The following is a 24,685-nucleotide window of genomic DNA, read 5'->3' on the forward strand; positions in this document are numbered from 1 at the left end:
AAGCCTGGCTACACGTTGTAACAACTTGCGAATCTTTTAAAGGATATTAATGTCAAAATCACACCCCCAAGGATATTGACTTAATTGGTCTGGGGTAGATAGAGCCTGGGCATTAGTCATACGTGTATATGTATATATAATTTTTTTTAATAGTTCTCTAGGTGATTCCAGTGTTCAACCAGGGTTGGAAACCACTGATTTACATGAGCAGAGACTATCAACAAAGTTTCAGCTACTAGATAAAACTATTCAAATCCTCTGTTCATGCTTCACATTTGTAGATTTCATATTTGTTTTTCGAAGTAGTTTACATTTTTTTTTAACAGTTTGGTCAGTATTTAGCCGATTGTATAAGTTGCTCACACAGTACCAGAATGAGGTAGAAATTAGTGATTCTCCACTTTGGCTAAACGTGAGATGACTTGTTTCACAAACTTTAACAAATCTTAATGCTCAGACACAACAAGACCAATTAATTCAGAATCTCTAATGGTGAGACTTGGGCATTGGTAATTTTTTTTTAACTGCTCCTTAAGTGATCAAATATAAAGCCAAGTTTGAGAACCATAAATCTTAATCTTTCTTGAGTTGTGTTTTTTTTTTTTTTTTTAATGGTTTCAGTCAACCACAGTCTCACTCTAAGTCTTTCTTTTTCAGGATATTATAGATAGACTTATAATTTTGAATTCAGAAGCTAAGATTCGTTCTTTATTCAACTATGAACAATCACACATCTTTGGTCTAAGGTAAGGCACTAAATTTTATTTGAGGTACATTTTCTATCTTGCAGAAACAGTTAAGCATATGTTCTATATACTTTCAAAAAGTATTTAAAATGAGCTAATTTTTAAAGCATGTTTAAAGGTAAATGATAACTTTATAGACAAAATAAATATAGGTATTAGGTTTTTATATAATCGCTTTGTCTACCTTTAGGTTCTGTATTAGTACCATGTCTTCCACATTTGTCTGATTTATATTACAAATGCCTCTTTAAAAACAGGACTTTTTTTCAGACTCTTCAGTTCACTCAGGAGTCAACTGGGGCTTCCCTGTGTTGGTATTTGATGGGACTCCTTCCGTAATAGAGACTTGAGAGAGGCCTGAAAATGCATGATCTGTCTGGAGGCTCAAATTATGCTCCTTGATGTTAACCATTACTCCTTAACCTCAGTTTTTCCAAGCTTTAAAACTTTTTGGTCATATATAGACCTATAATTTGTTTTCCTACCTATAAATTACCACTTTTAAAACTAGCTGAATTAAAACCATTTTCCATTTTCATAGGTTTGTGATTCTTTTTTTTTTTTTTTTCTTTCCACTAGCAAAATTACCTTTTCAGCCAACAGGGAGGGCATCAGTGAGAATGCTCTACCTAAGAAGTAAAGCAGTCACTTTTCTAAAATTAGAATCTCTGGTGATGGTAGTATATATTATAGATCTTAAACTCAAACTCTTTTTTTTTTTTTTTTAACCATTAATAGCTGAGTGTCATTTTTGGACTTTTTCATTCAAAGAAGGTAGAAAAACTGTAGCTATTTTAGTTCTTCATGTGTCCTCTATCTCAAATGTATTTTCACATTAAACTTATCATGTATAGCATCAGATACATCATATAGGAAGCAATGATGAAAAATACTAGGAAAAATCTACTCAGTAGAACTTCTTCTGCATAGCAAGTATATTTCTGAGTTTTGTAGAACTCAGAGTTATATAGAATATAGATTCTGGCCTCTTTTTAACTGATATAGTGAGTGATTTTTTTTTGTTTTTGTATAAAGAACAGTATTTTTCCCTAGTATTTTTGTTAAAAAAATAATAATGGGATTTTAAGTCATGTAAAAAGCCATCCAAGAAGTAAAATACCTCTGGGAATAAAATATATTAATTTACATTTTTTCAAATGTAGTGCAATATCCAAATGGAGTCATTCTGTTCTACAGGAGAAAATTTGCCATGACATTGTCCATATGTGTAATAGTGTTGTGTAGTATGGTGGTTAGATTAGCAACATGGATTCTAGAGTCAAGACTTGCTTGCTCTCTACTAGTTGTGTGAGTTGGGATCTCAGTTATCATCTGTAAAATGGAAGAAAATTGTATTATTTTCCTCATAGAACTATTATGAGAATTGCATAAGAAAAACTAGAAGGGCTTATTGACAGTGCCTGGCATGTAGCAAGCACTATAAAAATGCTCATAATAGATGTAGTAGCAGTATTACTTCATGTGTTTCTTTATATCTTCTTGCTTTTTATGATTTTTGTGTTTAACTAGGAAGTAAATTTTGTCTTCATTCTTTCAGTACCCCAGTAGTCTTCTACATGCCACCAAGTAATTTGCTATGTTTACAGCATCAGCAATAAGAGAGAAAAAGACCAAATCACTTTCTGAGGAAAAGTTTGTATTTTATTTTTTGTGGGTTTTTAGCAAGTTTTTCTTTGACATATGTTTGTTTCATTGTATTTCAAAATTCATGCTCATAATATTCAGTTATATTTTTAAATCATACTTTTGAGGTTAGATAATTTACTGTCTTCTACTAATTTTAGTCTAGCGTTGGTCATTGAGGCCCAATAGTGATAATTTATATCATGCCTTTGTATTCTATAAATCTTGTGATTCTCTGTGTTTTGAATTCTTACCTGTATCATTTTCTTTACTTTCTACAATGGTTTTGTTTCTAATTGTACCTTTATTATACTGTTCCCCTCAATAGTTCATCTCATAAATGTTTTTGCCTTGTATACTTATCACTACTTGTTCCATTCACTTTTTTCCCCTCTGAATAACAGTAAGTTTAATACAGTTTCTGTAGGTTTGCCACAGCACTTAGATGAGGCTAATACAGGGCTCAGTGAAATGTGGATTTTCACTTTTTAATAGTATCACATTCTCTGTAAATTTCAAATTTTTATTTGTTCAGATCCTAAAAATCTTGTATCGTAAATGACTAATATATAAGAAGGTTGCTCCTTTGGTTAGCCCTCCTATCCTCTTTGTTTCTGCTTCTAGCCTGTTCTTTTCTAATTTTGGCATCTGGGTGCAGACGTGCCTTCACATGTTTCATCTTACAATGAAGCACACTCAAAAAGAAATTTCTCTTGACCTCCCGTCTCTGAAGTCACTGTCCTGTTTCTCTTCCTCTCACCATATGAAGTAATCTGTATAAACTGTCCCCACTTGCTCACATCTCTTTACTTCTCAACCCACTTAGATTTGACATTGACTTTATAACTTGGTCAGAATTATACATCCTGCTCAAGTTGCCTGTAGCTTCTATCCTGATGAATGTAATAGATTCTTCTTTTTAATTCTCATCTTCCTGTAACTATCAGCATTTGACATAGTAGATCATTTCTTTCTGTGTAAGAGTTCTCTTTGCTTCTATGAAAACTTCCATAGCTGCTATTTTTTCTCTTTTGCATTCTCTTAGCAATCTCTGGAATATGGAATAATCAGGACTTTGTCCCAGTTGCACTTTTTTCCTCTTTGTTCCGCCCCAAGTTCATCCAGTTACATCTTTGCCTTTATGTATCCTGTATGGCAGTAGGTGCCCCATAGTTTATATCCCTAACCTTAATCATTATTTGGAGCTGCCAGGTTCAAATATGCAACTCTTTCTTGATGTCTCAATTCATACATTTCTCAGACATCTTAACATGTCTAAAACTGAACTTTTGGATCTCCTCCCACAAAAACAAACAAAACAAAATAAATCTGTTTCCATCTCATTAAGTGGCCCAACCAGTTATTCAGTAGCTCAGTCTTGAAAGTCGTCTTAACTTTTTTTGTTTGCTTTTCAGACAGTGATTTATCTTTATTATAAAGAAATTAACCAACACTGGAAACTAAATTATAACACATTAAGTGACATTCTTCCTAACTCTGAAAGTAACATTATTTTTAGAAGTTTTAATTCCAGTGTAGTTAACATACAGCATTATGTATTAGTTTAAGGTGTACGATATAGTGATTCAGCAGTTCTGTACTTAGTGATCATCAAATAAGTGTATTCTTAATCCCCTGCACCTATCTGAAAGTAACATTATTAACATTGAGGAGAAATATTCTGGACATCTTTCTGTGCATGTACAGACAGAAGAATAGATATGTGGAGATTGTTTTATAAAAATGGAATCATAATAGAGTTTCCATTTTAAATTCTAACTGGATTTTATAGGAAAGAAAAACTAGTGAGACAGAAGAAATTGCTGAATTTCAAGTAACTGGTTTTTTTTTTTCACTCCAGGGGTAATTATTTCCCCAGAGATTCCTCTAAGTTTAAGAAAAAAAGATTATGTAAAACATTTCAAGTGGTTTGAACATTATATTTCACTTTTATACAGTATTGATTGACTCTCTACTGTGAGAGATGAGGACATTAATGCTCTCATTGGCCTCGCATCTTCCCTGTGTCTGCCTGTGTTGAAGGATAGTCTCCTGTCGTTTCCTAACCTGCCTTCTTAAGTCCTCGATCTTTCTTACCTCTCTACACACGAGGGAGATTAAACTAATCTAGGTTGCTTAGTGTAGTGACATGAGATATGCAGCACTTCTTTAATATGGCTGCAGATTAATATTTATAATTTGTTAGTTTACTCTTCTCTACTTCATTTACTCTGCCAATATTTATTGAATGCTTGTTATGCTCTGTGTTAGATGTAGGGGATGTAATGATGAGTAAATAAGATGTGTTCATTCTCTTTAACCTTACTACCTAATGAGGAATCAGATGTTAAGGTAATAAAAAAGTGAGGTAATTAATGCAGAAAAGAAACACATCCTTGTAAAACTCCCCGCCTTCCCATTTTAAATAACTGAGAGTTCCGTACTTCCTTTTGTGGCTTTTAGGGAATTCTATAATATATCTACACCTTTCCTATGTTCATTATTTTCCACCTTTCTTCAGCCTGAACTAATGCTTAATAGGTTAGACTTCTTATCTTCTCAATCATAGTGTTTATTATTGCCTATATACCTATATTTTTGTCTCAAATATTGCTTTCACTTTTGTTATCTTATAAAAACTTGACTCATCCTTCAAGGCAAAGGTTGCTCTATGAATTACTTTCTCCATGACTTAGGATAGCATACTTTTATCTTGTCTTTTTCCTCTATGTCCTTTGCCTTTATAGTCATTCCCACAGATTTGGTATTTATTTCTCATCCTGATAAAACTTAAACTTACTAAGGGAATATCATTTTCTTTGACTTTCATGTCCACCACATTGCTAGGTACTTTCTGGTTATTTGGTTAACATTTATTTGCTAAATCTGTTGGTTTTTTAACTTGTTTAAGAAAGTTGTACATTTATTGAAAATTTTGGGTGCAAATTATTTTCTTGAATGTTGTCTTTTACAGACAAAAATTAAGGCACCTTCAGGTTCTGATCCTCTATAATATCTTCTTTTCCAAAGTTGAGGCTTAATAGAGATATATAATTGATATGTATCAGTTTCAGGTTACAACATGATTCAATATTTGTGTATATATTGTGAAATGGTCACCACGTAAGTCTAGTTAATATCTGTCACCATACATAGTTAAGAACTATTTTTCTTGTAATGAGAACTTTTAAGATTTACTCTCTTAGCAACTTGCAAATATGCAATGCAGTATTAACTACAGTCACCATGCTATACATTACATCTCCATGACTGATTTATTTTTTAACTGGAAGTTTGTTTTTGACTCTCTTCACAGATTTCCCCCACCGCCCACTCCCCTCTCTGGCAGTTACCAGTATATTCTCTGTATTTATGAGTTTGGTTGTTTTGGAATTCCACATGTTAAATCATACAATACTTCTTTCTCTGCCTTATTTCACTTAGTATAATGCCCTCAAGGTCCATCCATGTTGTTGCGAATGGCAAGACCTCAATTTTTTAATGGCTAAACAGTATTCCATAATATATATACTACATTTTCTTTAGCCATTCATCCATTGGTGGACATTTAGGTTGTTTGCATATGTTGGCTATTGTACATAATGCTTTAGTGAACATGGATGCATAAATCTTCTCCAAATTCATATTTTTGTTTTCAGATCAATACCCAGAAGTGAAGTTGCTGGATCATGTGGTAGTTCTATTTTAATTTTTTTGATGAACCGCCATAGTGTTTTCCCCAGTGACTGCACCAGTTTACATTCCCACCAACAGTACTGCCATTCTGATAGGTGTGAGGTGATGCTATTGTGGTTTTGATTTGCCTTTCCCTGATAGCATCTCTTCATGTAGCTATTGGCCATCTATATGTCGTCTTTGGAAAAATGTATATTCAGATCCCCTGCCCATTTTTTGAATTGGATTTAAAAAATTTTTTTTTGGTGTTATGTAAACTCTTTAAATATTTTGAATATTATAAACTCCTTATGAGATATGATTTGCAAATATTTTCTCTCATTTAGTAGGTGGTTTTTTCATTTTGTTGATGATTTCTTTTGCTCTGCAAGTTTTTGAGTTTGATATACTTCCACCTGTTTATTTGCTTTTGTTGCCTTTGCTTTTAATGTCACATACCCTGGAAAATTTTGATCCTGCTCTCATGGCTTACTAATTTTAAGTTCTTCTTAACCGTCTTTAGGTTAGAGGAATGTTAAGCTCATGCCTACATTATTGCAGTATAAAAACTGTATTTCATGGAGAAATATTTATATCATTCAGTATTAATATTTTATATGAAACTACAAATTAGGTTTTAATTAGAGACTCTAGAATTGCGCATTTCTAGCAACTTAAATCTTATGTAGTAACTCTTCATTAAATATACACATTAAAATTTAATATGGTTAAAGAAATGTTAATATAGATCTCCTATAACTTATTCATTCTCTATTTGAAACTCTAATGTGGCATGTTGTTAGTTTTCTTAAAAAACAAAAAACAAAAAACTCTGAAATCTTTATTTATAGAACACCTTTTAAAATGTATCACTTGCTATTTCAGTTATTTTATATTTACACACAACAGTAAATTATATACACAATATAACAGGGTTTTTTGTTTGTTTTTGTTTTTTAGATTATTTATTAATTTGAGAGAGAGAGAGAAAGCGGGGCAAGGGAGAACAGGAATAGGGAGTGAGGGGCAGAGAGAGAGGGAGAAGCAGGCTCCCTGCTGAGCAAGAAGCTCAATGTGGGACTTGATCCTAGGACCTTGGGATCATTACCAGAGCTGAAGGCAGACGCTTAACTAATTGAGCCACCCAGGTACCCCACACTATAACAGTTTTATGTATGATTACCTTCTTTGTAAAAAACCTGACCTATAAGATGACTTTAAGATGAAAAATAAAAAGTAATTTTCAGTTTAGAACCAGTGTGGTTATTTTAGCAAACATAGGTAGATACGTGTTAATATTCCATCACAGAAAATCACAAAATTATTTATTCCCAGTGACCCAGATGCTAACTAGACTTAAATTTGATTAACATCGGTAATACGCAGTTTTAAAATTATCTCTTGCAATCTTTTTTAGTATCAGAAATTAGATACAATCTGACTACAAAACCATGCACATTTTGGATTTTATATACACATGTACACATAAATACATACATAATATTTAATTTAATTTGAAGAAAACAGATGATCTATTACTAATTGACATCAGTAATGGATTGAAAATTCTTATTTAATCAAAGAATTCCTATTTTTAAATAATAATTAGAAAATAATGGAAACAGAACAATAGTTGTTAGTCTTTTCCTTAGAAATAATTACCGTTATCCTCTTCATGCTAAAATTTTTCGGTTTTTTTGCTGGATGTATTTTTTTTTAAATAGGAGTTTTATTATTTTAACACTGCCTTTTTAATTTAATTTTAAATCATCCTGTCATATATATAAATGTTCATGTATAGCATAATTTTAAAGGCTTGAATATATTCTAGTATATGGATGAATCCCAATTTTCTGTGTTTAGACATGTAGGTTATTTTTAAAAATTATTGTACATTTTTTATAAATATCTCCATGCCCATATTATCTTTACAACAATTCTTTAGAATTGGACTTGCTATGTTAAAAACTTAGGCACATTTTCAAAACTATATATTTCTATCTTCCCTCTTTTCATGACTCCTTTTACTTTACCTCTCTGTACCATTTTATATTCCACCCACTATTGACTCCTTTTCCTTTTATTAACTTGTTCATTCAAAAAATATTTATTGAGTTCCTATTAAGTGCTGTAGTGCTGTCTACTGTCTTTTTTTTTTTTTCCTTGAGATTTTATTTATTTATTTTAGAGAGAGGGAACATCCATGAATAGGGAGGAGCAGAGGGGGAGGGAGAGGGAGAGAGAGACAATCTCCAGCAGACTCCATGCTGAATGCAGAGCCTGACAACGGGGCTTAATCCTAGCACCCTGAGATCATGACATGAGCCAAAATTGAGTTGGATGCTTAATGGACTGAGCTACCTAGGAGCCTCTATCTACTGTTTTCTTGGGGATTCTGTGACTTTGTTCTCTTTTTATTTCTGGATTCTCTTTTCTCCTTTGTTTTTGCTGATTCGTTGTCCTCTTCCTCTGTTTACCCTTTCAGTTAAATTCTCTTCTGGTGTATGTCTTCAGTACATTGACTTTTTCTCCTCTGCAGTGGCTTCAGTTATCCCTTCTTTACTGACTATAATACTGTATCTGTGTGTCACTCCCTAAGCTTTCCCTTGATCATATATCCAGATTTATTGAACGTTAGGTGTGCATAACATGCAAGGTCATCCTATCCAAAAATAATATTCTGTACTTATAGAAGTCCAAACTAACTTCTAGCTTCAGGAGATCCCATAGCACTTTCTGAAATAGAGATGAATTTGGTACCTAGAGCAAGTGATTAGGCTCTTTACAGCCTCTGCCCACGTAAGTTTATTGGCAAACTGACTCTAATAGCCCTTTACTCTTCTCCAGATATGGTTGTATATGCATCAGAAACTTTAATCTCCAGATTTGAAAGAATAGTTATTATGTGTGTAATCCATGTCCCATTCCTGGTTTTGGTCAACAAGTAGGGAATTGGGCATTGCATTTCTGCTAGCTAATTTGTATGTGGTGATCAGAAGCAAATCTTTTGTGTTGGATTTTGTATTGTTTGTGTATATCTTAGCCAATGCATTTGATTTCAGAATTAATGAGTAACTTATGGAATTTATCATAATGCATACATTGTGTTAGTAGAAATGAAATGTGTTGATTCAAAGGAAGAAATCCTAGGAAAAAGTAGTAGGATAGAGAGAAAGGGCTTGTGACTTCAGGCATGAGGTAAACAGAGAACATGGTTCACATTTCTTCAAGTGGAGATGGTAGCTAAGACTAAACTTCACAGAACCATTCTAGATACCTTGGACAGTGCCCGCTTGGTCATATTAATGATGTAATATTTGAAAGTGACATACTACAAAGTATGTAGTAATTAAGAACACAGAATTATTCATGTGGTGAGACTTGATTTGGATTATTAGCAAATTCCTGGAGGAATCTGTCATGTTCAAGATACATTCGAAAACAAGCGAAAGGATTAGTCTTAACCACCCTGAGATCATGACCTGAGACGAAATGAAGAGTCAGATGCTTAAGTGTCTGAGCCACGCAGGGCCCCCACAGTACATTGTTACCTATTAAGAATAGTGACCAATTTGATTCTTAATGTTTAGCACAAAATCTTGCACGTCTTAGAAATCAGGTTACCTGATTAACAGTCTTTGCCTTGACGTTCTGAGTATACTTTGATTTTTTTCTCCCTCCCAGATAAGAATAGCTCCATTTTTGTAGGTAAGTAATGCAGGTTTCCTGTTGTTAAGCCTAAATCCTTTGCCCAGGAGGAATTTTGTTTCAGGTTTCTTATATAAGCAAGATAAGGTCATTTGGGATGCCAAATTGGCATTTAAATCTTTTTTTTAACCCAAAACATTTTTCTGTATGACAGAAATTAAATCATACTGAGTTTCATTACATTAGAGATAAAATTTAATAAGGTAAAAGAAGTTAAAAAAACAATTGAGAGCTTAGAAAACAAATATATTTGTTTTTGTTTTATCTGTTTGAGCAAAAGTGAAGGACTAAGGGTCCAGATTCTGTGTGACTTAAATTTACTTTGCACTTGCAGCACAGAATCTATATTTATCCTCCTTGGCAGAGCAGCTTGAAAAGATATTAGTTCATGGTCTCTGTCACATCTACCAAACACTATTTTTTATTTATTTTTATTAAAGTAATAAAGGTATAGGTGCCTGGTTGGCTCAGTCAGTTAAATTTCTGCCTTCAGCTCAGGTCATGATCTTCGAGTCCTGGGATTGAGTCTCCCATCAGGCTCTCTCTTCCTCCCCCTTGCTCATTCCCTCTCTCTAGTGGATGAATAGAATCTTTAGATAAAATAAAGTAGTAAAGGTATACAGTTTAAAAAGCCAAATAGTATGGGGAAAGCATTTAAGAATGAAGAGTAATCCTCTCCCCATCCATCTCTACTCCCAAGTCCAGTCCTCAGAGGTTGTCACTTTTGACTCCTTGAATTGGTTTTTCCTGTCATTTATCTCCAGATTTTTCAGTAACATGTTTATACTATGTCTTGACTTTAAAGATTTTATTTATTTGTCAGAGAGCACAAGCAGGCAGAGTGGCAGACAGAGGCAGAGAGAGAAGCAGGCTTCCTGCTGAGCGAGGAGCCAGGTGTAGGACTTGATCCCAGGGTCCTGGGATCATGACCTGGGCCAAAGTCAGCGGCTTAACCGACTGAACCATCAAGGCATCCCTATGTTTTGATTTTTAAACTTTAGATTTTATCTTGTTTTTAGAGATTTAGAAGCTTAGGATTTAGATGTCCTCTGCTTTCCTTCTCTCCCGTCTCTATGGTTTTATCACAAACCTGATTAAGTCACTATTAAAAGCTTACATTTTTATGTCGGTATAAATATTATTTCTTTATGGGCCAAGTAGTAAACTATGACTATATTTCATTTTTACTAGTACTTTATTTTTCCTGAAGTTAATAATTACATGATTTTACACTTGCTTCATTTTTTATATATCTACTAATGTATGCCTAGACTATCATTAAAAAATATACTCCTGCCTCTATCACAGCACAACCTAGTACTTACATAGTTCTCATTATGTCCTTGGTACTGATACTGGTTTCACATTTAAACACTTAATTTCAGAAGAGCCCTGTGAAATAGGTGCTCTTATCTCCCATTTTTACAAATGACTCAACTGAGCTGTAGAAAAGTTAAGCCATTTGCTTAAGGTGACACGGCAAGTAATTAGTGAAGCTGGTATTGAACCCAGATAGTCTGGTTCCAGAGAATGTAATACCTGACCCATACATAGTAGTGCTTTATAACATAAATGTCAAGATGCCTTACAGTCATTATTTTCAAGTTATGTTTTTATAGTCCCAAAGTTTTCACATTCTTGAGGGCAGGGACCATGTCCTGTTCATGTTTGTGGAAACATACAGTAAGCTAAAGGACATCAGGTAACATATCAGCTTTTTTCCTTGTATCACATCCCTTCGCTTCATTTTGTACTGGAGGATCTTTTAGCCCTATGTGTCAGCCCTCTGGGATTTCCCTTCATCATTCAGGGGACCACTTTTAATTTCTCTTCTGAGCTGGATCCTCTTTTACATAGGATCCAATTTCCTGTTTCTTAGTTTACTCCTTGTTTTGATGGAGGCATTTTCTTAGTAAGAAAGGATGGTGTGGAAGTTTTTCAAGACTGGTAAGGGATGGAAACTTCCATAATATAACTGGACGAGTTACAAAACAAATGGGTAGTTGTAAATGATTGATTGAGCTGGAAAAACTAAGACCCAAGGTGACGAGGGGAGGCCCAGAAGCAACTTTTTGTGTCACAACATTTTAGAATTATTAGGAATCAGAGGAACCAAAGTGGATATAGATGGAAGTAGAGCAATAGGCGAAAGTCTAAGACTTTCAATAGTAGTATTGAAATTAAAAGATCCAGATATGCCCTCACATTCCTTCTGCTCCTACCCCATTCTTTCCCTCTTTTAGCAGAACACTGGAGGTTTACCTTCTGGAAATCATGAGTCAGAGGCATTTAGTGTGGCTGAGAGAAAAGGGCGTTGGTGCTGAAAAGGGTTAACTGTTGCTTTCACCAGTTCAAGAGCTATTATTCTACTATTCCTTTCTTATTCCAGTTATCTCTATTCTATTATTCCTCTGCTCCCCAAATTTATTTTTCTTAACATTAATAAGACATCTTTCTTCCATTTGCCTATTTTCCCCTATATCTAGTGGTAATATATCTCAAGATGTTTCTGTAAAATATAACAATGTCAAGTATTTACAGCATTGCTTACTGTGTGCCAGGTGTGATTCTAAGCACTTTAAATATTTCGAGTCATTTAAACCTCAGAGCGTTAAAGCTCCAAACAACAGTGATAGCAGTAAGCGCTCTTTACTTGTGCAAAATAATTTCCTTCCCACAAACAAAAATGCCCTCACCATCTTCCCTGACAGGGAGATCTAGAGTCTTTTCAATGTTAGCATAAATCTCTAGGTGATTTTCATTCTTTGTTAGTTCATTTACAGTCACTTATTCATATCCTTTCACCTGTAAACTAAATTACAAATCAACATCCTTTGTAAAATAGGAGGTAAAGAAATCAAGAACAGGAAATTGGTTAATACCTAAGTGTTTGCTTAAACCAGAGCAAGGTTGAAAATATGGTTAGCTACTATAATCCTCATCTCTACAAGTGGATATAAGGCTCTGGTTGATATTTATAACTTCTTTACCCAATTACTTCATTCTGTTTTCCCTTGATACCCAACCGGCCTCAGCTGCTTAGGACTTTTAATGTAGTAGGGCATTCCAGAGCTTCCTTGTGGTTCTTGAACCCTTAGTGATATTATCTGTATGGAGCTGCATTAGACTAACTTAACTTTTATTACTAGGTATGGCAATTAGGTAGTACAGAGTATTCGCTGGCCACTACACTTGACTTTCCTGTGTCTCTATTGGACAGTAGTGGGGTTTGTTTGTTTGTTTATTTTTATGATCATGGTCAATCCCTCTAGCCTACAAAGTTACTTTATTTTGCTTATTGGCCCAGGGTTTTGAGGAGCCTCAGAAGGTTAGAGGAATGTTGTGGTAGAAGTATAGAAGTATTCTTTTTTGGAATAATATCTGAAAACTACAGTGCTCCACCCCCATGCTGCATCCTACAGAGTTGAGGGGTGAGAAAACCATAGAAAATGATCATTTCTATGTCTACCCCTTAGCTCCTAGACCCATATTATAGCTCTGAGAGAAACAGCACCATATATTGGTTGGTAGTTCAGAGTATCTTGTAGGACAGCACTTCAGTATTATAAGGTATTATGTCCTAGTTGAGGCCATACTGAGTTTTCAGCATGCCATTCCACCACTATCCGAGATGAGCTACTTCAGGGAGGGAAGGCTACATTATAAAACTAGTGAATATTGTGGATGTTTGCTCAATGCTTCTTTTGTTGTTAAATTAGTTTCTTGGTCAGAAGTCATGTTTATGAATACCATGATTTTCAGTAAGGCATCAGTAAGTGCAGAGTTGGTGAGATCATATTTGGTAGAGAACCATGGTGGTGATGGATGTCAAATTTCATATGAAATTTGAAGAAGACATTTAATGTAATTAACCTGCCACAAGGTAGCTGGATGATCTCTCCAGATTATGTGCTACATTTTGGGTCCATTGCTGGTCTCTCTCTACTGCAATTTGGGCAGTGGAACCTAGCTAGATCGTCGGTGATGAGAGAATTCATGTCGTTCAAATCATGGATAATTCCCTATGTAGGTTTAGCTGTTGTTCTAAATTAAGTCATGACATTTATAAAACAATACTTTTGACCAAGAAACTAACAACAAAAGAAGCACTGAGCAAACATCCACAATATTCACTAGTTTTATAATGTACCCTTCCCTCCCCGAAGTAGCTAATCCTAGATAGTGGTGGAATGACATGTTGAAAACTCAGTATGGCATCATGTGGGACATGGTACCTTGCAATACTGAAGTACTGTCTTACAGGGTACTCTGAACCACCAGCCAATATATGGTGTTTTTTTTTAGGCATTGGGCATTATATTATTTTATTTATTATTTATTTATTATTTATTATTATTTATTATTATTATATTATTATATTTATTTATTTATATTATTTTCTAAAAGTTTTATATGCATATAACTCCACCACCAAGTGCAAGTCGTATTTATAAGAAGATTAAACTGGCCCTGAGAACATAAGTATTGTATGAATATGTGGCGCACACATTCATGACACTACCTATGAGTCCTGGGAAGCTTTCTCTAACTAGATGACCAGGGAGGATGAAAAATCTAAATCAGGTACTGCATATGTTACTACCTGCCAGAATTGGGCTACTATAGTTTAATAGCTTTTCAGAGGAAAAATTTTGAAGTAGCAGATCTGCTTATTTATTTTGTCTAGGAGATTTGAGTTCAGATATTGATTTATAAACTTATAGAACATGCCTAATGGCTGTCCTGGATTGTCAGGGACTCAGGGTTAAAAAAAAAAAAAAAGAAAAAAAAATTGGAAGATTGGTTTAAGAAGATTGAAGTTGTAGAAATAGAAGTTGTATATAGGGGCGCCTGGGTGGCTCAGTGGGTTAAAGCCTCTGCCTTCGGCTCAGGTCATGATCTCAGGGTCCTGGGATCGAGCCCCACATCGGGCTCTCTGCTCAGCAGGGAGCCTGCTTCCTCCTCTTTCCCTGCCTGCCTCTCTGACTACTTGTAATCTCTCTCTGTCAAATAAATAAATAAAATCTTTAAAAAAAAAAAAAAAAGAAGTTGTATATAGATGGTCTTCTGAGAATATACCCAGACTAAGGTATTTTTGACTCATGTCAATGCCCTTGAAGGGGATCTCTCCTTCTATAAAGGAGGTAAAATAATTCCTTTTGTTGATGGGTCAGCCTCTTATCATAGCTACCCTAGTGCTTACTCAAATGGGCTTATGAACCAAGTAGCCATGATGGACGGGGCTGGAGATTATGTTCATCAAACAAGAATATTTATTTAAAAAAGAGAACATGGATTTACTTTGAAATCATGGGAGACCTTGTGTAAATCTTGTATTGCCTGTTGCCAGAAGCTTTATGTAGTATCTTACCAACCATTAAGACTTTGACCAACACTGAATGCTAGACTAAATGCTCAAGTGTTAGATTTTACTGACTTGGAGGCTGCCTGAGTTTTAGTTCTTATTTTAGCCTTTGAGTCATGTAAAGTTGATAAGTAAGGGTTACTTGATAAGTAGTTCAGAGCAGCATACTCAAATGTCATAGACATTGCTTCCAAAATTCAGAGGCTAAAATCATGCATTATGTTACTTTCTTGGTAGTAAATAATATAAAATTTAATAATACACTATGCACATTGTGTGTGATCTAGGCCATTAGAACTCAAACTTCATGGAGTTGGCACACCTCTCAATGTGTTTTATATTTTTAATGGCTTTTTATTTTTCTAATGTTTTATTTAAATTATGTTTAGTTAACATACAGTACAATGCTGGTTTCAGGAGTAGAATTCAGTGATTCATCTCTTACATACAATACCCAGTGCTCATCATATCAAGTGCCCTCCTTAACGCCCATCACCCATCCAGCCCATCCCCCACCCAACTTTCTCTATTACCTCTTAGTTTGTTTTCTGTCATTAAGAATTTCTTATGCTTGGGGTACCTGGGTGGCTCGGCGGTTAAGCATCCGACTCTTAGTTTCAGCTCAGGTCATGATTTCAGGGTGGTAGGGTTAGGCCCCAGTCGGACCCTGGGTGGTATCCTGGATGGAGTTCCAAGCCCATGTTCAGTCTGGAGTCTGCTCGAGATTCCCTTTCTCTCCCCCACTCCCTCTGCACCTTAACCCACTCACACATGCCCCCACCCCCACAAATAAATGAATGAATGAATGAATAAAATGAAATCTTAAAAAAAGAAAGAATCTCTTATGGTTTGTTTTCTCCCCTCTTTCTCTCTCTTTCCCTCTCTCTTTTTTACCCCCTCCCATATGTTCATCTGTTTTGCAAACCTCTCAATTTGTATGGATCTTCACTCTCTAGCACACCTATGTTTTAATAAAACGTCTAGAGTACCATCTACTTCCTTCCCACTGAGAGAGGTCCAGTTAACATTATATCAGTGGTTTTTCTTGATGATGTGAGGAATCGTAGGATAATCAAGGGCATCTTGGACTAAATTTTGATAAAATGATATAGTTGTATAACTGCTGTCCATGTCAGTGAAAGCAGATTGCTTCTGGTGTTCACATTGGACAAATTATCTTATCATTTGTAGAAGGTTTGTTAATTCATTCTTGTAAAGAAACTTTATCTTGGTGTCTTTTGTTACATATAATGAACACACACTAAGGGTTAGGGAAACATAAGAACATTGGGCAGATTGAACAGTGCTTCCAATTTCTGATGTATATGGAAAGTTTCACTTTCACTGAAGCTCATAGTCAATATTTAGTATTTCAGAGTATTTTGATCTCAGCAATAAAAACATGGTTGGCTTTCCATGGTTATGAGAAGATTGGGAAAATCCTGAGACCCTCTATCAATATTTTATATAGATTTTTTTTTCGAAATGCAGTTTGTAAATTGTGACCATTTTATTTGAGTAATGTATTTTAGAGATGTCTGTATTTCTTCACAGAAAATTTAATTCAGTTATTATATCTTCTCTTCCCTGTGGCAATAAGATTTCTGTGGATTATTTGTCTAGAGATAATGCTTATGTGCAGCATTAAATGTCTAATAGAGATAGGGATTTAGTCTTCAGTGCCTGATATGAGGTGAGAAAGCTGGATTATTGCATGTCAGGTTATTAGATGTCATCAATAAACTTGACTCAAATGAGGTAATAGAGTTGCCTAAATATTGCCACAGGTATCCAGATGCTTTCACAGAGTTACTAAAAGGGCCTGAAGCCCTCACTACCTTAGTCATTTGTCATGCCTCCACAAGCTTGGCTATGGACGAATTCTTTTATATCTTCACCACCTTCAAACAGCAACCTCATAGCCCCTTCGGTGCTAGACTGTGTGGGCTCATGGGAGCCATAAGACTATAATAGCATAGGTAATATTGCTTAGCATTACATGAAATTGGGAATAAAGGAACATTTAAGGTCTTTGACTGTTGTCTGTCTTTTGATGTACAGAAACTTATTTCAATAAAAGTAACCTAATGGTGCCTAACTTAAGGTTTGTGTCTGGAAAACTTGATCTACTTCTAACTGTATCCTGAGAGAGACAGACATGTATATAAATAAATAAATAAATAAATAAATATATATATATATATATATATACTGTTCTGAAATTTGCCCATGGTACTTACTGTTGATGTTTTTGTATCAGTTATTTATTTTATTTTATTTTTAAAGATTTTGTTTATTTATTTGACAGACAGAGATCACAAGTAGGCAGAGAGGCAGACAGAGAGAGAGGAGGGGAAGGAGGCTCCCTGCTGAGCAGAGAGCCTGATGTGGGGCTCAATCCCAGGACCCAGGGATCATGACCTGAGCCGAAGGCAGAGGCTTTAATCCACTGAACCACCCAGGTGCCCCTTTATATAAGTTATTACTTTAAATTATTTTCAGTACTTTTTCTCTGTTCATAAAAAAAACTGGAAATATACCACTAAAACTTTATCCAGTTTACCTATGAATTTGGATTTACCTTGGCTAATTGCTGACTTTATTTGGAATGCTTCTGGATATAACTAGCTTGTTTTATATGTGAAATGAAGAGATTTTTTCCATAGCTTCTGGAAATTGGGATTAAGACCAACAAAAATTAAACTTGACAGTTTGTTTATACCTATACATATTTACAGTTTGAGACGTGTTTTCCTGATCATTCTTCTAGGTTAGTGGATGTAAAATAATCTATACACTATTCACTTTGTAAACTTAGCTTTAATATTATCATTAGGCTAAAAAAATTTGTTAAATTCATGTCTATACTTTTTTTTTTTTTAAGATTTCATTTATTTATTTGACAGATCACATGTAGGTAGAGAAGCAGGCAGAGAAAGGGGGAAGCAGGCTCCCTGTTGAGCGGAGAGCCTGATGCAGAGCTCAATTCCAGGACCCTGAGATCATGACCTGAGCCGAAGGCAGAGGCTTAACCCACTGAGCCAGCCACGCGCCCCATGTTTATACTTCTTATGGTTCTAATGACTTACTTTTTCCATTACCCATCTAGAATAATACTTAAGATTTTTTCTGAAATATTAAAAATATAAATATTACATAAAATATAAATCTGTAACTTAACAAGTTGTTGTGAAATAAATGTCCACATAATTCCCATTGAGTAAACATGTTCAAGAGAATTTATTAGCACTATGGATTTTGTTTGATCATAAGTCCCTTCATTCCCACAACGGTAAGCACTATCTGACTTTCATGGCTAAATTTACTTCTTTGGTTTACTTTATATTTTTTCTACATAGGCAAGTATTCCTAAACAATATATTTTAATTTTGCTGCCTTTGGAGCTTTGTATTAATGATGGTGTAGACTATATATTCTATCATGTCTGACCTTTTCTGTGTAGCATTTTTTCTAAGATTACTGTTGCATTTATTTCAGTTAATTTATTTTCATTGCTGCATAATCCATTGTATGAATCCATTATGTTTTGTTTATATATCATCTTGTTGGTAGATATTTGGGTTATTTCCAGCTTTCCACGTTGGGCTATTATAAGCAACTCTATTACATGTGAAATGTCAGCTGCATATTTATTTGTATACATACATGCATAATTTTTCATTGTGTTGTGAAACAGGTATCCATTTCTGAATTTCCTATTGTCAATTCAATTGTTTTCATTCTTGTATAAATAGCACATTATTTTAATTAGTATAGCTTCATAATAAATTACAATAACAGAGGAATTCTTTCCACTTTATTCTTTTTCAAAAAATATCTTGGCTACTTTTACTTTTTTTTAAATTCCATATAATTTTTTTAAAAGATTTTATTTACTAATTTTAGAGAGAGAGCACAAGAGCAAGCAGGGAGAGGGGCAGAGGGGGAGGGAAAGAATCTCAAGCAGACCCTGCCCTGAGCACAGAGCCCAGTAGTGCAGGGCTTGATCTTACAACTCTGAGATCATGACCTGAGCCAAAATCAAGAGTTGGATGCTTAACTGACTGAGCTACCTAGGTGCCCCTTCATATAAATTTTACATTCAGTCTGTCACACAAACCAGCCCACTGGGATTTTAATTATCATTGGAGTGAATTCTAGAGATCAGTAATGAGTTAATTGACATCTTTATAGTACTGAGTTCTGTAATATGTAAACATGGTATATATCTCTATTTAGTTTAAGTGTTCTTTAGTTACTCTCATTAAAATGTTCTTTTTTTCCAAAGAGGTTTTCTATTTCTTTTGTGAATTTAATATTTATAGCCTAATATTATATTCCTCAGTATATACTACAGTTTGTGGCAGTTACTACAGTCTGTGGTTAAGAACGCAAACTCTGGAATCACATTGCCAGAGTAATCTTAGATAAAATTTTTAACCTCTCTATGCTTCTATTTCATCATATGGAAATGGATAGGGTGACAAACTTCCTAACAGAGTTGTGAGACTAAATATGTTATGCCTCTTCCAAATGTAGAACATGGTAAACTACTGCTAAAGAGTCTGTGAGATTTAATGTATATACAAATCATTCATCATCCTCTTTTAAAAAAATTTCTTTTAGATTATTAGTGGAGGCATTTTATTTAGGCATAATATTTAATATTCTAATCCAGATAGGTGCTATGTCTAGTGAAATTTTTTACATTATTTAGTGATATATTTTATCTCTCTACATATAGGACCTATGCATTTCTTATTGGTATCTTCTGTGTTATTATTTTTGCTATTATTAACACAGTTTCTTTTTCCATGGTAATGTTTTAATTGGTTATTACTGGTGTATTATATACAATTTTTTTTTGTATTTTGTTACTGGTCATCATAATTTTCATATTCATATATCTCATACACACACACACAATTTTTTCCTCTTGTTTCTAATTATTTTCTCCATATCAATCAAATGGGACATCATACTTTTAGTTGCTTAGATATGAGTCTTGGAGTTTACTCCTATTTGTCTCTAATGCATTACCAGAAACTTTGTGGCTTGAAACAATACACATTTATTATCCCAGTTTCTGTCGAGGTACACCTTAGCTGGGTCCTCTACAGTCTCATAAAGCTACAATCAAGGTGTCAATGGGCTGTGGTCTCATGTGAAGCTCAATTAGGGAAAGTTCTCTTTTCAAACTGACACAGATTATTGGTGGGATTTAGTTCCTCATGGTTTTAGGACCGAGAGTTTTTTTTCTTGCTGCCTAGATGCTAGAGACCTCTGCAGGTTGTCTGTTGAAGGCCGCCTCTCAATCCAAGAAACCAATAGCAGTTCCTTGCTATGTATTTTTTGCCAAAATGGCTGCTTGCTTCTTCAGAGCCGTCAGAGGAGAGAGACTCCAGCAAGAAGGATGCAGACTCTTATGTAATATAATCATATAATCATATCTGTTCTCTCACCTTTAAAGGCAAGTCACAGGTCCTGCCTACAATCAAGGGAATCACGAGTACAGGAGGGTAGGGACCGCCCCGAGAGTGGTCACCATAGAGCTATTCTTTTGAATAATAAATTCTTTACTAACAAAACCCTGTTTTAGGCCACTATATTATTGCTATAAGCTTATTGCTATAGCTTTTTAAAATTGGTGTAGCTCTTTCAGTCCCTGCCTGATTTCAGCCTATTTTGTATACAGCAGCCAGAGTGATCCCATTTAAAACACAAATCAGATCATGTCAATTCTGTACTTACAAGGTTTCTCTTATCAGGATAAAACCATACTCCAGTGGTTTCTCATGTCAAAGAAAAATATGGAGTTATTAGGGAGTCCCATGTGATCTGGACCTCTAATATTATTTGACATCATCTCCTAATAGTTATCCCTTGTTTATTCCTCTTCAGCTATACTGGGCACCTCACTCCTCAAACATGCCCGACATGCTCTCACCTTAGGTCCTTTGTTCAGGCTGTTTGTTCTACCAACAGAACATTTCCCTCCTCTGGTAGCTCCATGGCTTGCTTCCTCATCTCTTACAGGTCTTTAAAGTGTGTCACCTTCTTGGTAAGGTCTTTCCTAACCACCTAATTTAAAATTACAGTTATCCATCCCTATCACCCTCTTGTTAAAACTTTTTATTCACTTTCCTCCTTTAGTTGTAACAGTGCTGTGTTTTGTTTAACCCTTTGTATTGTCTTTTCCTCCTCTGGTATTTTGCATCCTATAAGGACTGGGGTTTTGGACATTTATGTTCAATGATGTATCCTGGGTGCTTTCAGTAGTGGTTGGTATTTAGTAGGTATTTAACCAGTATTTCTTAGAATGAAGTAAATTGAATTTTATTTCATGGAGGAGTGGTTTCCAAATAAACAGTTTTATTGTCTTCTAATAGTGAACATTATTGTCTTTTTCCAGATTATTTTTTTCCATCTTTTATTTCCATCTTTTATTTGACTTAAACTTCTAGAAAATGTTAATGATAGGCAATTTTGCCTTCCTCATGACCTTAATGGGAATGCATTTCCTGTTTATGCTTTTAGCTGTTGCTCTGAGATAAATTTGTTTTTTAAATCAAATTAAAGAAGTAACCTTTCTTAAATTTACTTAGAATTTCTTGGAGGGCAGGGAATAGAGAGTGGATATTGAATCTTGAGTAGCTTTTAGGCATCTGGTCAGATGATTATATGGTTCTTTTCTATTACATATTGATGTTATGAATTACATCAAGAGATGTTTTAATATTAAACTCTTCTTTTCTTCCTGGAATGAACTGTACATGGTCACAGTCTGCTCTTCTTTTATTTCATTGCTGGACCAAATTGTTAAGCTTTACATTATTCCTGATACTTGTAAGATCTTAAAAGTTCTGTATCATTTGTTAAGTTTTTATTTACTCATTCTCTAATGAGGAGAATTTGGTCTTGTGTGTATTTGCTTTCAGAGTTGCTCCAGTTCACCTTGGACCATCTGATGGTACATCTAGATCCTATAGACCCCTTCTTTGGGACATAAACCAGAGGACGTTGAGGGTCAGTTTCATTTCCTATTGACTGATTAGAGCCTAGAGAAAGCAAAACGGCCACTAGGTCTCCCGATACCTTCATAACTTAAAGTCTTATTACTTAGTTGATCCTTCTATTTTTCTAACAAAATATCTATCCTCCTTTTTCTTGGAGCACCTTTGTATGTACCTCATGGTATTTATTTTTGGAGAGATGACAATTTTTTCATTATCAGCTGTTTGTAGAAGGGTCATGTTGAAGAAAAAGCAGGGTCATGTTTCTAGTTAGCTAGAATTTTTCTATAGGCCTAAGTTTTGGGGGTGTGTGTGTGTCCCTTTTTTTGTGCTGTCCCCACCCATCTTACTATGGAGGTAGTCAGTTTTGTTATTAATAATTATCTCTATAACCAATAGTTAATGATTGATTTTTATGACTCCTTCTTTCACCTTCCTCCTTCCACTAAGAAACATAGTAGGACCAGGGATACTCCTTTTGCTCTCTTATGTATTCCTTTTTCACTGTTGGAAACAGAGGATAAGGTTTTCCATATATGTTATAGGCCTTGATTTTGAGGAATTTGTTGTTTTTACTCAGGAATTTATTCTTGGCACGGTGGCAGGAGTAGGGGAGTTATTTTGCTGTGTTTTTCCTGTCATGGGCAGCCGTGACATTTTTTTTCTTAATTTCTATCTCTCCCTTAGAAGTAGTTCTATTCTTGCTGCATGACAGCCTTCAACTCATTTTGTGGTGAAAAATTTTTACATTTTGCTATTTTCTTCTCCTCTCAATCATTGAAGTTATTTCTAGGATGAGAAAGGGGAAATCCCAAATTAATTCTGTAATCTTCAAAGTAGAACTCTGAGTCTTTTGGTTTCATTGCATTTTATCTAGCAAAAACTGTTTTTACTTTTATAAACTAAGTATGGACAATTTCCCTAAATTGATGACAGATTTTCACTTAGTTTTGTATGCATTTGGTTATTTTGCCAGATTCCTGGGGAGTTACATTGAATTGCAATTTTTGACTCTTTTTTAAATCAAATTTTTATTTAAAATCTAGTTAGTTAACATATAGTGTAGTATTGGTTTTAGGAGTAGAATTTAGTGGTTCATCACTTACACATAATACTCAGTGCTCAACACCACCAGTGTGCTCCTTAATACCCATCACCCATTTGGCTCATCCCCTGCCCACCTCCCCTCCATCAACCCGGTTTGTTTTCTGTAGTTAAGAGTCTGTGATTTGGTTCCTCTTTTTTCCCCCTTACTCTATGTTCATCTGTTTTATTTCTTAAATTATACATATGAGTGAGATAATATAGTGTTTGTCTTTCTCTGATGGATGTATTTTGCTTAGCACATAATACACTCTAGCTCCATCTACATTTCTGCAAATGGGAGGAATTCATTCTTTTTGAGGGCTGAGTAATATCCATTATGTATATATGTCACATCTTCTTTATCTACTCATCAGTTGATGGACATTTGTGTTCTTTCCATAATTTGGCTATTATTGGTGATACTGCTATAAACATCAGGGTGCATGTGCCCCTTCAAATCAGATTTTTGTATCCTTTGGGTAAATACCAAGTAGCGCAATTGCTGGGTTGTAGATTAGTGCTATTTTTAACTTTTTGAGGAACCTCCATACTGTTTTCCAGAGTGGGTGCGCCAGTTTGCATTCCCATCAACAGTGTGAGAGCGTTCTTCTTTCTCCACTTTTTCACCAACTGTTGTTTTCTGTGTTGCCAGTTTTAGTCATTCTGACAGGTGTGAGGTGCTATCTCGTGGTCGTTTTGATTTGTATTTCTCTGATGCTGAGTAGCATTGAGTATCTTTTTATGTTGGCATCTGTATGTCTTCTTTGGAAAAATGTATGTTTATGTCTTCTGCTCATTTCTAAATTGGATTTTTTTTTGGGGGGGGTATTGAGTTTAATAAGTTCTTTATATATCTTTAATACTAACCCTTTATCAGATATTCCATTTACAAATATCTTGTCCCATTCCGTAGGCCGCTTTTTAGTTTTGCTGATTGTTTCCTTTTCTGTGCAGAAGCTTTTTATCTAGATGAAGTCCGAATAGTTTATTTTGTGCTTTTGTTTCCCTTACCTCCAGAGACATGTCTAGCAAGAAGTTGGTATGGCCGAGGCCAAAGGGATTGCTGCCTTTGTTCTCTAGGATTTTGATGGTTTCCTGTTTCACATTTAGGTCTTTCATCCATTTTGAATTTATTTTTGTCCATGGTGCAAGAAAGTGGTCCAGTTTCATTCTTTTGGATGTGGCTATTCGATTTTCCCAACATCATTGTTGAAGACACTTTTTTCCATTAGACATTCTTTCCTGCTTTGTTGAAGATTAGTTGATTGTATACTTGTGGGTCCATTTCTGGATTCTGGATTCTGTTCCTTTGAACTTTATGTTTGATTTTGTGTCAGTAACATATTGTCTTGATGATTACAGTTTTGTAATATATAGTTTGAAGTCTGGAATTGTGATACCTCTGCTTTGTTTTTCTTTTTCAGGATTACTTTGGCCATTTGGGATCT

At 34.8% G+C, this 24,685-nt stretch overlaps 1 protein-coding gene across 1 annotated transcript in view; it reads left to right on the plus strand.

Moving 5' to 3' along the window:
- TBC1D32 (TBC1 domain family member 32) overlaps positions 1-24,685 on the plus strand; it is a 219,780-nt gene that overhangs the window by 98,656 nt on the left and 96,439 nt on the right. The window contains exon 23 of the mRNA XM_080805345.1: positions 658-746. Coding sequence (XP_080661471.1) covers positions 658-746 — 89 coding nt within the window. The remainder of the gene's footprint in view (positions 1-657; positions 747-24,685) is intronic.

This window comes from Martes martes (assembly GCF_963455335.1).
Source record: "Martes martes genome assembly, chromosome: 6".
Classification (NCBI taxonomy): domain Eukaryota; kingdom Metazoa; phylum Chordata; class Mammalia; order Carnivora; family Mustelidae; genus Martes; species Martes martes.